The sequence below is a fragment of the Canis lupus genome, chromosome 20 (genome assembly GCF_011100685.1).
Source record: "Canis lupus familiaris isolate Mischka breed German Shepherd chromosome 20, alternate assembly UU_Cfam_GSD_1.0, whole genome shotgun sequence".
In the NCBI taxonomy this organism is placed as follows: domain Eukaryota; kingdom Metazoa; phylum Chordata; class Mammalia; order Carnivora; family Canidae; genus Canis; species Canis lupus.
The window spans coordinates 43390613-43406890 of record NC_049241.1 but is presented as its reverse complement, the minus strand read 5'-3'; the positions used below and the strand labels follow the sequence as shown (position 1 = coordinate 43406890).

The window sequence follows — 16278 nt, the reverse complement described above, 5'->3', positions numbered from 1 at the left end:
GGGATCATACTAAGAGCTAAATGAGATGCTTCTAAGTAGCCGAAACCGAGTCCAGCACTGCTCAGGGCTTGGGAAATGTTCACTGTTACTATGTCTGCTGCTGTTGTTTTTGCTCAAAGCATATTCACCCCGGTATTCCTTTATGGAGGAGTGTTCTGGCTCCTTCCTTCTGCTTGATTTACCCAGACCTCCCGGGAGTATGTGTGTGAGTCAGTCCAGGCACAGCAGGGCAAGCCAGGGGGTACTACTCAAGGTGGTGTTTTACTCCCTGATGTCCCTCTGAGTCGAGATACCTGGGTTCCAGTGTCCCTCCTGCCCCCCCACCCCCACCCAGAGCTGGGCAGCCTTGGGTGCTGCCCTCTCCCCTAGCCTCAGCCAGGTGTACAGGGTGCACAGTGCCTGCCACAACGGAGCTGCCACAGGGAGTGAGATGAGAGGAGGAGGGAAGAGCAGTGTGGGAGCATGGAGCTGTGCACAGACGTGTCCCGTCGCCTGCTAATTAAGACTCCCAGCCTGAAGCTGTGTTGTGCCACCTGCCTCCATTTTCTCTGCCCCCTTCCTGCCTAAGTCCCCTTTAGGGGCATCCAGGTGAGGATTTAAACATCTTCCTCCTCACCCTCTCCCCAAGAAGCCTCACGGGAGGACCCGGCCACCATTGTTGGTTTTCTGCAGCCTCCCCTCCAAGAAGCACTCTCCTCTGGGCAGAGACATGAGCTGTCAGAAAGTCTGGCATTTTTAAGCAGTCGACCACTGAGCATAGGTAGTTACCCGATCAGGTTGCTTTTTCTGTTGTTAGAAAGGTGGGTTTCAAGTGGTGATTTCTTGCTCTTTTTTTTTTTTTTTAAGATTTATTTATTTATTTATTTATTTATTTATTCATTCATTCATTCATTCATGAGAGAGAGAGAGAGAGAGAGAGAGGCAGAGACACAGGCAGAGAGAAGCAGGCTCCATGCAGGGAGCCCAATGTGGGACTCGATCCGGGGTCTCCAGGATCACGGCCTGGGCTGAAGGCGGCGCTAAAGCGCTGAGCCACCCAGGCGTCCCCCCAAGTGGTGATTTCTTATTGTTTCCTGCCTGTGTATGTCTTGGGAAGACAGAGAGGGCAAGGACTCTGTGAGAAGGAAGTGAGTCTGTGCTGGACAAGACGGGAATCAGGCAGGCTGGTGGAGAGATCCCGCTCAGCACAGAGCGCTGGGGACCTTGGTAGAAATCGCACATCGACTCAATCGTGCTCTTGGCTCCTGCTGAAGCCCAGTTAAATGCTGTGAAGACATGGGCAGGACCAGATCCTGCCTTTCACGCAGTATATTTGGGAGGGAGATGTATTTGGGGGGAACCTCTTTGCAGTGATTCTTAACACTGGCTGCTCTTGACACTTCTGGGGGTGGGGTGAGACCCAGATGCCAGAAACCTCTATAGCTGTGCTCCAAGGTGCCACAAAGTTTGAGAGCCAGTGCTAAGTTTAGAGGACTTCCTGTGGGGGTGGCCGTTACTGTCCCATTCTGGCAGATTTTCTTCCTCTTCCTTCTTCTAGCACAGTGGGTGCATGGAGCTCTGGACTGGAACCTTGTACCAGCACCAGTCAGGAACATCTGGTGCAGCCTGGATTGATTTTTTTTCTTGTCTTCAGCTGCACACTATGAATCCTGAGGCCGGCTTCTCATGTCCTTTGAGCTATGCTGTGTTTTCAGAGCCCCTTCCCTCTAAGATTGGAGAACCTGACAAGGTCATTACCATACGTTCCCTTTGGATCCAATGCAATAAGGAACAGATGACAAAAATGCACAGTACAGAAGATCAGTTTTTAAAAAGGGACCTCTCTCCTCTGTTTCCAGGGTCCATTGATTTGAAGGCAGGAGGTTCACAGTGAGACCAGGGAGAGAGGGCGAATGTCTTGCCTCTGGAAACCAACGCATGGCAATTGCTCACCTTTCTTATGGTGTTGAGTTCCCAGGGTACTGGGCTACTGAACGGCTGACTTAATAAACATGTAGCCTCAGGTTTTTGTTTTATTGTATGTAATCCTAATAGCTAAGCTGAATATGGTGAGGCTGCCAGGCAAATTAGATTCATGATAGCTTTGAGTGATGTTAGCTCTTCTGTGGTCGAGGACCAGTCTCTGTTAGAGATGCCAGGGGAAGCAAGGAACAGTGGGCTAGCTAAAGCCTACCAAGGCAGAGGGACTTTGGGGAGGCGACTTATCTGGCTCTCCCTGCCTGGGTGTATGTGTGTATGTGTTGTGTGTGGAGGTCTCCAACTGGGTCATGTGTTTAGTCTTTCCCTCATAAGCACAATCTCTTTGTAGTAAGAAGGCCCATATTTGGGAAGGTATTAATGATGCTAAGTAACAGTGAGTTAGCTCTCCCTTTCACCTTGCTCCAGTGGCCTGCCTCTGAGTGTGTGACAAGGAAGCCAGCCTCACACTCTGACACACCATGGGCTAAGCTAAGGGAAGTAGCCCCGGCAGCCCCTCCTATGTGGCCAGCACATGCTCTATATACATTATCACATTTGCCCTGACAACATCCCACTCAGATGGTCTTCAGTACCCCAATTTTCTAGATGGGGACACTTGGCGAGGGCCACATAGCTAATGGTGATGTTAGGATTTGAACCCAAGTCAGTTGGCTCCAAAGTAGATTGTCTTTCTTGTAGATACGCTCTCTCCGAGTCTTCATGGAGTGAGGAGTGTGAGCCTGAGGAGGCCTCTGTGAAGTACACAGAAGGTAGCTAACTACCCTCATTCTTTCTTCACAGACCAAATACTGTCTCATATCAAGGACCATACAGTAGGCTCAGCCTTCTGGGCTTCATCAGGGCCGAATCAGGGTGCTACAGGAACCCCCTGGCAAAGCCAGCTTCATTATTAACTCATGCAGTCAGGGAGGTATGGCTGGTAGGCCTCAAAGGATGATGTTTTGAGCCTCACCTTCTGTTCTGAGGAGCTCACCTTCTGTGTTGGGCGCTATGTTTGGCTGTGAATGTGCAAAACATTTTTAATGCTAAAAACCTGGCATTATTGTAAGATGTAAAATTGCAGTGCAGAGGAACGATTCTAGGTAAGATCCCAGATTCATAAATTTCGCCTCTTGACAGCAAGATTGTGTTATCTGGAGTTCAGGGGGATATAAAAGGCAATACTTTTATATAAATCTATGTGGAGTATGGCTGAAATGCAGCTGCTTTTGGAGCTATAACTTTGAACTGCTTGGTTTTGTTTAAAAAAACAAGTCTACAGCAATATTTGGGTGGCTCAGTGCTTGAGCGTCTGCCTTTAGCTCAGGTCATGATCTGAGAGTCCTAGGATGGAGTCCTGCATCAGGCTTCCCACAGGAAGCTTGCTGCTCTCTGCCTATATCTCTGCCTCTTTCTGTGTCTCTCATGAATAAATAAATAAAATCTTAAAACACACACACACACAAGTCTACAGCAACTTGGGTGTTGGCTTATTTGGAAAGCGGGACAAAGGAAAGCAGGGGGATGAAAAAGGATCTGGAACATAGTGAACATTATTCACTTGACTTCTCTGGTGGTCTCATGGAGAGGTCTTACCAGGTTGGTGCCACCCCACAGCTTGTGGGCAGCTGTAAGCAACAGAACCATGGACACAGGGCTCCCCCTTGGGGTCACTGGCAGGGCTGGCCCTGGAGGGGGCTGGATTCCAACAGAAGATACTTAAACTCTTATTTGTTCAACCACTCTCTCATGAGAGAGGGATAAACTGATGTCATATCAAGAACAACCGTATGTCTCTCCTACTTCAAAATAGGAGAATTTATTACCCGAAGTTACTACGTGAGATTTGCCAAGTCAGATGACTTGGAGGCCTTTTACATGATTTAAAATTTATATAGTTAAATCGGTCACTCATTTCCCAGTAGCACTTTGCGTGCAGAGGAGAGTTCCAGAATCATAGCTGCCTACAGCTGCCAGACTTGACAGACCTCTCCCTCCGTTGATCTTGGAGTTGGTAGAAGGGCGAGGAGGTGGCGTCCCACAGCATTTCTGTGTAACCCTGCAAGACGCCCTCAGCAGAGATGCCATCACGCCAGCTGAAGAAGGAATTCTAAGTTAACTTCTTTGTGTTTCCACTTTTATGGCTTTTTATGGAATGCCCGCCAGAGAGTTGCTTTGTTCACTCTCCCTTTATCTGCCTGTGGTCACAGACTCAAAAAACTAAAAAGATCAAAACCCTTAGAGCAGGGTCTCTCCCCTTGGTATTACTGACATTTGGGGCTAGAGAATTTTTTGTTCTTGAGGTTGTCTTGTGCATTGTAGGGTAGTACCACTACTACAGTAGTGACAAAGATGCCCGCCAACATTACCAGGTTGGGATCCCTGGGTGGCTCAGTGGTTCGGTGCCTGCCTTCGGCCCAGGGCATGATCCTGGAGTCTTGGGATCAAGTCCCACATCAGGCTCCCTGCATGGAGACTGCTTCTCCCTCTGCCTATGTCTCTGCCTCTCTCTCTCATGAATAAATAAATAAAATCTTTAAAAAAAAAAAACAAAAAACATTACCAGGTGTCCCTGGGGAGAGGGTGATCTGTGTTAAGAACCCTCTTCTTAGGGAAAGGAAAGAAGAAGGGCTGTTAACATCTTTGTGAGTGCTGACCACCCCCCCCCCCCCACTGTGCCCCCCAGGAGACCTTTGTCCACAGGGCTGGGTTTTGAGTAAATAGTTCCCCAGACATGGAATTTCTAGTCCGTTGACAAAAGTTAACAAAAGTTAAAGTTTAACTTTAACAAAAGTTAAAGTTAAAGTTAAAGCTTTTAAGCAGTTCAATTCCAGAAAGATGTCTTCGATATTTTGTACTGAGATGAGACATTAGAAGACTAGAAAGAGCTATTTTGGTTTTTTGAAGTTTCCCCAAATTAGCAAATCAAGAGAGGTTCCCGAGGGTTCTAGGACTTTTTTCAGGAAATGCATTTCTGAGCAGGGTCGATCTTCCAGACCATGTTTATGGCTCCTGGGGAGCCTGGTGAGTATGTGCTCTGGCATGTCTTACAGGTTAGGTGGAAGGTAGTGAGAGTGCTGGCTGGGCCTGGTGTCCAGCAGATGGGAGTAACTGGAGATCAGATCCCATCTCAGGGCATCCCCACCTCTTCTGGGCAGGTGGCTTTGGCACCAGGCATCACGACAACTTTGGGGGAGGCTGATGAACATGCAATTGAAAACTGTCAGGAGTGGATAAAGGTCCTTGGAGCAGGGCTCTTCAAGCTTTACCCTTCTAGCAGCTGACAGGACTTTCTCTTCAACCAATATGTGCAGAAACCTAATATAAATAAGATGAGTCAGAGCCAAGTTTGAGGCCAGGGTGCATGCAGGGGGCCCACAGGCCCCTTCCCCTCCCCTTTGCTCCCCTCCCCTCATCTCACCTTACTTCACCTCTCCTCTCCTCCCCTCCCCTCACCTCCCCTCACTACAGGGGAGAAGGCTCTTTGAGGAGAAGGCACTTTGCATTACCGTCTGCCTGAAGGTAGGCTAATGCTTGGTTGGATAACGATCTTTTTCTTTTCCTGACTGGATCTATCACCTTTTTTTTCTATTTTAGGTGAAAGTGGTTTTCAAAACCCTAAGCCAGGATGAAGATAATAATGCCAATCCATTCCTATTTAATTTTTCTCTCAATACAGAGGCAGATTCAAGGGCTGAGAATACACACACACATACACACACACACACACATTCATTTGAAGTATTTTGATATTCTCTTATGAATCATAAAACTTAAATCTATAGAAAAATAAAAGAGAACTCCCTTCTCCATATAACAGTTGTCAATGATTTGGGTCACATTTGCTTCACATGTTTCCTTAAACTTCTAACGCATGAGAATTTTAAAGACACAATAACAAGGTCTGGGAATATTTTTACTCAGTTCCTTTGCCCCTCCCCCTCTCCCAATGCCCCCGTTCATCTTGTGGATTTGATGTGATTTGAATTTAATTTGTGAAACCTATGCGAGGGATACAGATTTGACTCAACATACAAGCATTCTTCTTTCCATTTAATTTTGGGGCGCCTCAACCTGAGCAAAACAAAACACACAGAGCATGGCTCCTGCCCTGGGTTTTTTTGTTTTGTTTTGTTTTTTTAATTTTTTTTTTTTTTTTTTTTTTTTTTTTTCTGCCCTGGGTTTTGATAAAAATGGGAGCTCTTAAGTAGCTTCTCTGGAAAACTGGGGAAGATGAGTTCTGTGCCATGCCTGTGAGGGCTGGGGCTGAGCACGTAGCTGGTAGAGAAAAGATCATGAAACCTTAGAAGGTGAATTTGGAGGTTTGGGGGAACAAGCATGCCTATCGTGTGCTGGTCCCATGCTCGGGTTGGCCAAGTACTTTGTTCATGACACCCCTGCAGACCTAGCCTCCTGGGGCCTCGGGGCTGTGTTGAGCGTGTCCCAGCTTTGGCATTGCGTGAGGCCTGGCTTGCTGGGGGACAGCTCCAGTGGGAGCAAAGCTGTTAGACTGGTGGGTTATTCTCTACCTGCCTTGCAACAGGGGGTGTGGAACCAGTGATCAGAGTTGAATTCCTTGTTTTCTCAGAGTTCACTCTGCTGTTTTTTACAAAACAGCAGACAAAAGGACCCAAGAATCCTACAAAAGAAAAAGAGCCTACTGGGGGCACCAGTTTACCTGATATCTTGCCAAGTGCTGGTCACACTTGCCCTCCCATCCTTGGTTTTTCAACTCTCTTTTCATTCATTCATCTAAAGAAAGACTAAGTTGTTTGCACTTTTGATACAAGTATGCCTTGTATCTATAATTCATTCTAAATCGAACCATTTAGAATGGTCCCTGCTCTACATTCATTGCTTTTAGCTATTTTTTTGAAATTAAGGACCACTTGAAAAGAAACAATGTGACGGGGATCCCTGGGTGGCTCAGTAGTTGAGCGTCTGCCTTTGGTTCAGGTTGTGATCCCAGAGTCCTGGGATTGAGTCCCTCATCAGGGGAGTGAGGAGCTTGCTTCTCCAACTCTGCCTGTGTTTCTGCCTCTCTTTGTGTCTCTCATGAATAAATAAATAAAATCTTAAAAAAAAAAAAAAAAGAAACAATGTGACAGTATAGAGGTTGTATGCTTACTTGACTTATCAACTTAGAGATTGGTTCCTCAGTAACTTGTTTTTAAAGATTCTATAGTAAGGGGATCCCTGGGTGGCTCAGTGGTTTGGTGCCTGCCTTCGGCCAGGGTGTGATCCTGGAGTCCTGGGATCGAGTCCCACATCAGGCTCCCTGCATGGAGCCTGCTTCTCCCTCTGTCTCTCTCTCTCTCTCTCTCTCTCTCTTTCTCTGTGTCTCTCATGAGTAAATAAATACAATCTTAAAAAAAAAAAGATTCCATAGTAAATGGTGTTTTCGGGACAAAAAAACAAATTTTTGGAACCTTAGATTTAGGCTTAGAAATATAAGCCAGGTAATTTCTCACTAAGTTTAATTTTTAATAATGATTTTAATGGGTCCTCCTAATTACGCAGGAGCCTGATTCACCTAATGGGATAAATGGAATGTAAATAAGTCTAAAAGAGCTTCCAGGGCTTTGTTATATGTAGAAACACAAGATTTGTTTTCAAATGAGTATCCTACTGAAGCAGGCAATATTCCTCTTGAATTTTGTGATTGCTTTCAAAATTCAAACTACGTTCATGAATTAGTGTCACGATCCCCAAAATACCTGCTGACAAAAATATTAAAGCCCAATCTTATACAGTGTCGTTCACCTATTACTTGCATGGCCTGGGGAAGAAGTATGCAGAAGACTTTGAGTTTCTTATCATTAAACTGACCCTGGGACAAGTAGGGGTGGCATTTCAGTAATAACCTTTCTTCCCAGAATGAATTGCTTCTTCCCCCACTTTACGAATTGGCAGAAAAAAATATTGCTTGGTAAATATTTTTGCAGTGTGATTGCTTTTCAAAATTGAATCGCAGGGCCAATGCATACATTGGTGGTGGGGTGAGGAGAAATGTTTACAATGGCCTCTGAGTGTTTTTTTTCCCCCCCTTTGCCAGGAAATAACTACATGTTTACCAGATTACTACAAGTGGACTCAGTACCTCTTTATTAAACTCTATGAAGCGGGGCTGGCCTATCAGAAGGAGGTAAGTTAAAGTTAACTGCACTGTGAAATTTTTGTAAATCTTCTCAGTCTCATTAGAGCACATTATTATTAAGTAAGCTACAAAACCAGAAACCGTGGAATTGAATACCACCCCAAGTTCATGAAATCAGTCACAGCAGATGCAGAAAATAACTACCCTCTGGCTTAGTTTGGTGCCTCCGGGACAAGCCTGGGGTTTCTTTTACCCTTGAATTCCACCACCACGTGTCTGGTGCCTGGAATGACATCAAGGAGGGAGCATAGGAGGAAAGGAAGTTTCTCCAATCCCAGCTTAGCAACCTCTCTCAGCAGCATACAACCTGGGTAACTTAACTCCAGGAATTGTGGTTTCTTATCTGCTAACTGGGTGGTAGCATCTCCCTTGGGAAGGCTTGAGGTGCTACTTAAAGAACAGCTATCATAGGGACACCTAGCTGGCTCAGTCAGTCAAGCGTCCGCCTTCGGCTTGGGTCATGATCTCAGAGTCCTGGAATCAAGCCATACATCGGGTTGGGCTCTCTGCTCTGCTCTGCAAGGAGTCTGCTGCTTCCTTTCCCTCTCCCTCTGGGATCTCTCTTGCCCTCTCTCAAATAAATAAAATCTTTAAAACAAAATAAAGAACAGCTATCATAGTGCCTGCACATAGTGGTATCCTAAGAAGTGGAGGTACCTGTTCTGACAGGGGCTCAATCATGGTAGATAAGCCTTAGGTGGGGAGAGAGGAGGGAGAGAGCACCAGTGTGGCCTGGGGCTGCATTATCCACTGTAGTAGCCACTAGCAGTGTGTGGTTGTTGTTACTTAAATTTAAGGTAACTAAGATGAAATAATATGAGTAAGTCCAGTCCTCAGTCACACCAACCACCTCTATGGGCTGGGAAGCTAGTATTGGACAGCGCAGATATAGAATGTCTCCATCATAACAGAATAATGATGAGCACTCGTCTAGAAAACTCAGAAGTGACAAGTAGAAAATCCATTGAGCTTTTCTGTTTGAGACATTCTCTTTTGACCAGAGGGATTTAATGACATAGAATTACATTTGCTTTTCTGTGGTGGTATCACACAGCTTGGTCTTGCAGTGAACGGACTTACATAATCCTTATGTTTTAAGTTGAAAAATTTTTAGAATCAGCATGGAGACAAATTCAGAAGGCTCGATTTGAATTTCAGAATAAACCCCAAATGTCATTAAACCTTGACAACATAAAAATCGCAAGGCTGACCAAAATCAGGAGGTGAATTTGGAGAAGTAGAAGCAAGGGTGAGGCGACCCCTTTATCTTTCATAACAAGGAGGCATAGATGAAGAACTAGAGGTGTAGATCTGGTTTATTTATTTATTTATTTTTATAGTTAGAAAGGTAGCTATTAAAGCTCAAGGTAACAAAGACCCCTAAAACTAGAAGAGGAATTGGGGGGAGGAAGGCTATATGACCGTGCTGAATACCTCGAATTTCATGGCAGAGAGTCAGTAGAACTATCTAAAGGTGATATGCCAAAATCGAAGTGTAATTTTATTAAAGTTACAATGGCAAACACCAGAAGAATGAATGGACAGAAGCTGCTCAAAGTGGGGGAATATTTTAATAACCATTTCAGATTATTTATGAATGTTCTTTTTTGATAGTACACCAAAACTCAACAAGAGGTGGTTTCTTAAAAGTTAGTTGCAGTATTAAATCTGAGACATCAATGAACTTTTATACTCTGTTAGATTAAAAGTGCATCTGTCTTGCACTTTGAATGGATTTTTTTTCCCCCGTGCATCATCTTGTAAACATCATGCTTTGGTCACTTGGAAAATCCCAGTCTAGTGAGTTATGCAGATTTCCCAAATGTTGCCATATTTCATCTCAGAATACCATCAGAAGAGTTTTTAAGTGGTGGGAAGCTGTGAAGTTCATGGTGGGTGGATGCAAGTTTTCTAAAATTCTGATTTTTCACTTCAAAGTTCAAATTTTATCATTGGCAACGGAAACCATCAGTTGTTTTCCTTGGAGCAACAGGCTCACTTTGTTTATTTTTGAGGAAATGTTTGCCAGATTCATAAGTCTCAATAACCATAGTTTATCATCAATCATTCTTTCACATAAAAACATAGTTGCATAAAAAACTGACTAATCCTGCTCACAACTCAAACAGTCACATTTGTGTTTTTTCTCAAGACAACTGTCCCACTTTGCTGTGTGGCAGCACTTATGCGTACGTCCCATTTCATCACAGAAAATACTAAGAGGATGTGTGCTCAAGTGTTAAGATTTAAGAACGTGAATACATTGTGCTGCTTCGTCAAGCACGTTATTGGTGAAACTGACTTTTTCCCCCTTTCTAACTGTGAGTGCACAGTAGCAAATAATCCAATGACCACTCACAGTCTGGGGCACCACCTTGATTCATGCTGAGGACCAGTGGTCTCACCCTCCATCACTTTTGCACTATCACTGTAGCTGTGAACACAAGGGAAAAAGCGAACAGTGTCTTGTTATAACAAAGAGTTTTGACCTACAGACCCCTTGAAAGGGCCTCAGGGACCCCCAGAGGCCACTGTACAAAGTACACAACCCCTACCTTGTCTCTGCTCCTATCTTTAAATTAAGAATATTAAAATGCTGATTATTATTGACTTTATTTTTTTGGACAAAGCATTGAGTCCCCATTAACATTTGGGATCAATTGATTGCGAATTTTGTGGAACTGACTCATACTGATGTTCAACCACTGAAGATTCTCCTGGTCAATTTAATTCCTTAACTCAGTTTTTCCTTGGCTCAGAGTCCCCTCAGGTGGGAAATGATGAGAGACAAGAATACCTGTCCAAAGTTCCTGACCACAGCAGATCTCTTTGTATTGTTTAGTTTCCAGGAATTAAAAACCTGGCTCCCATACAAATACAAAATGAACATGTGTCAGAGATTTTATTCAACTCATTAATTAGTGAGGAAACTAGTTGTATGTTAAAACTGGTTCAAATCAAGGTTTCAAGGAATGGAGATTTATGGAGTCAAACGAATACTGCAATGAATCTGCTAATAGAATGCAAACCACTTAATGTCCTACAAGGCAGTAAACCTAACTTTGGGAGCTGTCCTTGCTATGATACAAATCATTTGTTGCCAGTGGATGGGAGCCATTTGTATTACTCTCAGACAGAAACCATTTGCATTGGGATAAGTTTTCTAAGTTAACCTCTCCCCTCACACCCAGGCAGGGTTGTAAAATAACTCAAACCATAGTAAATAGGAAGTCAAAGGTACCCACGTCTAGAAAATCAGATCATTCCTGGGAGATGTGGGCCCACTCAGCAATCCCAGCCTACATAGAAAAGACACCTACTAGTCCCTTTGGTCTATTTCTAAAATTTGGATAATTATTCTAAAAAGGATCATTCAGTATTCAGAAATAAAAGGGTAGGAAGAGAATCAGTAGAAAATTATCAGAGTCCCACTTCCACTCAACAGTTTCGGTGCTGATCTGGCAGCCTGACAGGCACATTTGCAGAAGAGCCTCCCTTGCTCCAGTAATTACGTCCCAAAGGGGTTTCCACACTGGCATCACCCATGGGTCCAGGCAGAGGGAAGGAGATTTCATGAGCTACATCGTGTTTCCAGGTGACAGGAAGGATGAACTCAATCAGATTAAGACATGAAAAAGCCATAGCAAAGCAGAGAGTGCACTGGAGGTAAACCACAGGGAAGAATAAACAGTTCTTTGAAGAGCAGTTGTGTGAGCAGTTGTGTGAGATTATCCAATGTTCCCTTGCCCCAGTTGTGTGGTTACTGTTTATTTTATATGCATGAGATATGAAATGATGGGGCACGTTGACGCGATAGTGTAAACATTTCTCACATGGAGCCCTTACGTGTGTTGTGTAATATACCTTCATAGGACACTTTATTTTTTGTAGCTCTTTATTATGTATTCGAGTTGAATTTTTGAGTATATTGAATATTTATTGTACTATTCCCACACAGAGGACACTTGCTTCTCTGTCTCTGCACTCAGGGTTTGTTCATGGTACCTCAGTTTTACAGCACATCAAACCCAAATAGGAAACTTAACCACATCACTGTTGGGTTGAATCCAAAGCCAATCATGTACAGCATCTTAGGAGCTAAGAAACTTGTTTTAAAGATGGAAGGGGTTCTCAGGGAGGGTCTCATTGCATGGACACAACCGTCCTGCTGGCTCTAGATGTCTCTCTTCTCCTCACCTCACCCCCCTCCTCCATGACACATGCCCCTGAGGAACACAGTCCAGTTTCCCCACTGATGGTTTCTCTCTTAGGAACAACTTATATTAGTTTCCTATTGTTGCTACTGTAACAAATACCATAAACAGGGTGGCTTAAAACAACACAAATTTATTATTTTATACTTCTAGAGGTCACAAGTCCATGAAATGGGTTTTGCTGGGATAAAATCAAGATGTTGGCAAGACCACCTTCCTTCTGGAGACTCTAGAGGAGAATCCGATTGCTTGCCTTTCCCATCTTCTAGAAGCCGCCTGCATTCCTTGACTAGTGACCCCACTTCCCTCCCCCCATCCCCAATCTTCAAAGACAAAGCATAGCATCTTGAAATCTCTCTGACCTGTGCTTCCACCAACCCATCTCCTTCTCTGACTCTTCTGCCTCCCTTTTCTCTTAGAAGAGTCTTTGACATTTGGGCCCACCTGGGTAATCCAAGCTAATCTCTCCGTCTCGAGATCCTTCATTTGATCATATCATCCCAAAGACCCTTTTGCCCTGTAGGTAATATATTCATCAGTTTTGGGGATTAGGACATGGACATCTTTGGGGTGTGATTGTTCTGCCTGCCATAAGCCTCTTCTCCCTGATTCACTGAGGATTAACCAAGTCAACACTTGTAAAGAACCTGGAATGGTGCCTGGCACAGAATTGGTGCTCAATATATGCCTGCCAGAGCGTGCCTGCAGAGTTACCTAAAGTTGTAGTTAATTTAAATTGAAAAAATAGAATGGAAGAAAATCCTAAAGCTTTCTGGCTAATTCTAAGGCAGCCCATCCATGGCCAGGCATTAGGGAAGAATAATACAGCTTATTTTATGAATTTCATTTAGAAAGATAGTGTTTACATTGTTGCTAGTTGTTAACTGAAAGGTTTTTGGCGTATTAATTTATTTGAGCCCACCAAGTCATGATCTTAAGAAAAAAATCATAAATAGAATGCAAAAATCCACACTTGTTGTTTGAAGATCAGCATTAGCCTTAATCCAAAGTATTATTCCATGTAGGTCTCCTTTTATTGGATAGCTATTTCCAAATTGGCTTGAAAATGTAAAATGTATTGATGTCAATTGGTATTCCATTCAAAGGGTTTATTTCAAAATATAAACTTTTGAAATTAACATCAGAAAGTTAATTGACTCCAGAAAGGCTGCACATAACATAGTCTGTGAAGCATATTAAGCCAAAAATAACCTGCATATTTATGCCTTTCCTCTAACAGCATTGTCATAACTTTTTTTGAAATATGAGATAGCCTTAACCCTTTAATTCAGTTCTGGTATAAGCTGTCTAAATGAACTTACATTTGGGGGAAGTATTTTAGCAGAGCGTTGCTAAACATAGCTGGAGTGTTGAGGTCTTTTGTTCTTAACTAGCACCATCCATCAAAATGCTCATTTCCTGGGACGCCTGGGTGGCTCAGCGATTGAGCGTCTGCCTTTGGCCCAGAGCATGATCCCAGGGTTCCGGGATCAAGTCCCACGTCAGGCTCCCTGTGAGGAGCCTGTTTCTCCCTCTGCCTGTGTCTCTGTCTCTCTTTCTCTCTCTCATGAATAAATAAATATGATCTTTAAAAAAAAAATGCTCATTTCCTTTGCCAAAAGAATCTTTTCTTGCTCTCGCAAAACTATTTTTAGCCAAAAATATGACTATAAAGACCTCCACTTGGCAGAACCTTCATTTCACCTCTGATTAAAAAAAAATAAATGAAAATGATGTAGTAGAGGTAGTTAGTAGGGAGGATGCTATGTTATGCTTGGGCATTCTGGGGAATTATGGAAGCCGCTGAATCTGTGAGTTTGTCTTTGGCCTCCTACATGATTTCAGAAGCAGCTGGTGACAGACCTAATGCACCCACCTGAGTGAGCTAGGTTTGCAGTGTGGCCTCGTGTTTGTTTGGGCAGCGTACAGAAGGAAACAGTGCACACAGGGGCAGCCTCTCCCACTCTGCCCTCTCGTGGCTTTGGAAGGTGGTGGCAGTAAATAACTGGTAGCCTTGGCAACCCTTCCCTCCGGACTCAGTCCAAACTGAAGCCCATTCTAGATGGAATAGAGGAAGATAAATTTTGAGGGTTCGATTTCTTAATAAGATCTATGTGATGTTCCTTAATTACACATGGTTTTGTCAGGAAAAAAAAACTAATGGACCTTGAGAAAATCAATACCCTAAAGCATCCTTCTGGAACCTGCAGCTGCCTAACAGCATACTCAGGAAAGGTTTTTGGTAGTAAAAAGCAGAGCCTGAGGAGAAAGAAGCAAGGGAAAAGATGGAGGGTAGCCAAAGGCCTGAGGGGTGATGCCTTGGCCTGGAGACAAAAGCATGCTAATGAAGGGTGTGATCTAGAAGGGACTGGTGATCTAGAAGGAACTGGCATCCGTGTAAAGGGTGAGGCCCAGGGAGGCAAGGGGAAGGAGGATCCAAGTGAAGGGGAAGGATAAGATAAGAAAGTAGGTTTGGAATAGGAGGCCCACTGGGGCAGTAGACACCACATGGCTGATGTGTCACAGAAAATTTATAAATGATAATATGAGATGAAAGCACCCCAAGAATCTCTCCTGGAGCCCATAGTCGCCCACCCCTCTGAGAACCTAGGGTCCAAGAAGGAGAGGGGAAAGAGGGTGGAAATGATGGGACACCTACCATCACTCTTGTGAACATGGCTGATTAAGATTTATGACTATGTCAGGGGTGCTTTTCTAAAAGACTTTCTGAAAGCTTCCCACAGATCACAAACAAAAATATATGAATCCTGGTATTTAACTCTTGATAGGCTGGGGAAATTCTCTTATTTGGAATGGCTCCTTCTGTGATGTTGCCAGGTAACTTAAAAGAGAGAAGCAGTGGGCAAAATCTCCTAGAATCCGGTATGTTTGTAGGTGCTTTAATGATATCATGGATTGATTGAATCATTTATTTATTTAAGGTTGATTTCAAAACACAGGTATAGGCTGTGTTTTATACATAAGAGTAGTTAACCATAAAGAAGCATCGAGGTGGCTTTAGTGGGTAATGGCAAACAAAGGTTGATCAGGAAAGAAAAGGAAAAGACCAGAAGCAGTGAAGTTGTCCAGAAACCACATTAAATATAGCAAGACTGTGCTTGAGTAAAAATCAGGGTGTCCATCAAAGTCCATGTTCAAGGTGTGAAAATCCAGAAATGTTGGATAAGACCCTGGTTTCAAGGGAAGCTATCTGATAGAAACTGTTTATAAGGATGGAGACCCAAGTAAAAGGATTTGGGAAGCAGGTCCTGGGAGCTTCACGAGACTATACATGCTGCACACCCAGGACCCCGATGGCCCTGCATTTGTCCCGCCTCCCTGGATTCACCACCTGTGGAGACGTTGCGCCTGACCCCTGCAGGTCCTGGGGAGAAACGCCAATGGGTTCTCAATTCAATGATGATTTGAGAGGCTGTTTCCTTTGATGGCTTTCCTCTTCCTCTAGGACTTTCATGGGAGGGGGACAAAATTGGTTTTGTGTTTTGCTTTTGTCTTTCATTCAACACCAGAGTTTTATTATAACATATAAACCTCTTAGGAGCACATCTCCCTCATTGTACTTTGTAACCTAGAGCCTGAGAGATGCCAGGCCACATGGGAAAATGTTGATAAGAAAATAAAGTCCTATTTGTTTCTGCAATCTTCCTGTTTGCTCCTCCCATATCCTTGGAAGTTTGCTGAGGGCAGGAGGCAGAGGTGTGGTATAAAGGAATTTTTTTTCTTTCTTCTTTGTTTTATATAATTTTAGTTGTGCATCTTTTTGGGGGGGAGGGGAGCTCTTGAAAGACCTGTGCATGTTCCTAAATAATACTTGGCCCTTTCTGTTTATCTTTTATTTTACTTTATTTTTTAAAAAGATTTTATTTATTTATTCATGAGAAACACAGAGAGAGAGGCAGAGATCTAGGCAGAGGGAGAAGCAGGCTG

At 43.7% G+C, this 16278-nt stretch overlaps 1 protein-coding gene across 11 annotated transcripts in view; it reads left to right on the top strand.

The window, feature by feature from the left end:
• Positions 1 to 16278, top strand: part of LARS2 (leucyl-tRNA synthetase 2, mitochondrial) — a 188896-nt gene that overhangs the window by 81034 nt on the left and 91584 nt on the right. For all 11 annotated transcript variants that reach the window (XM_038566682.1, XM_038566683.1, XM_038566681.1 and 8 more), the window contains one exon: positions 8015 to 8104. In XM_038566682.1, the coding sequence (XP_038422610.1) occupies positions 8015 to 8104 (90 nt within the window). The remainder of the gene's footprint in view (positions 1 to 8014; positions 8105 to 16278) is intronic.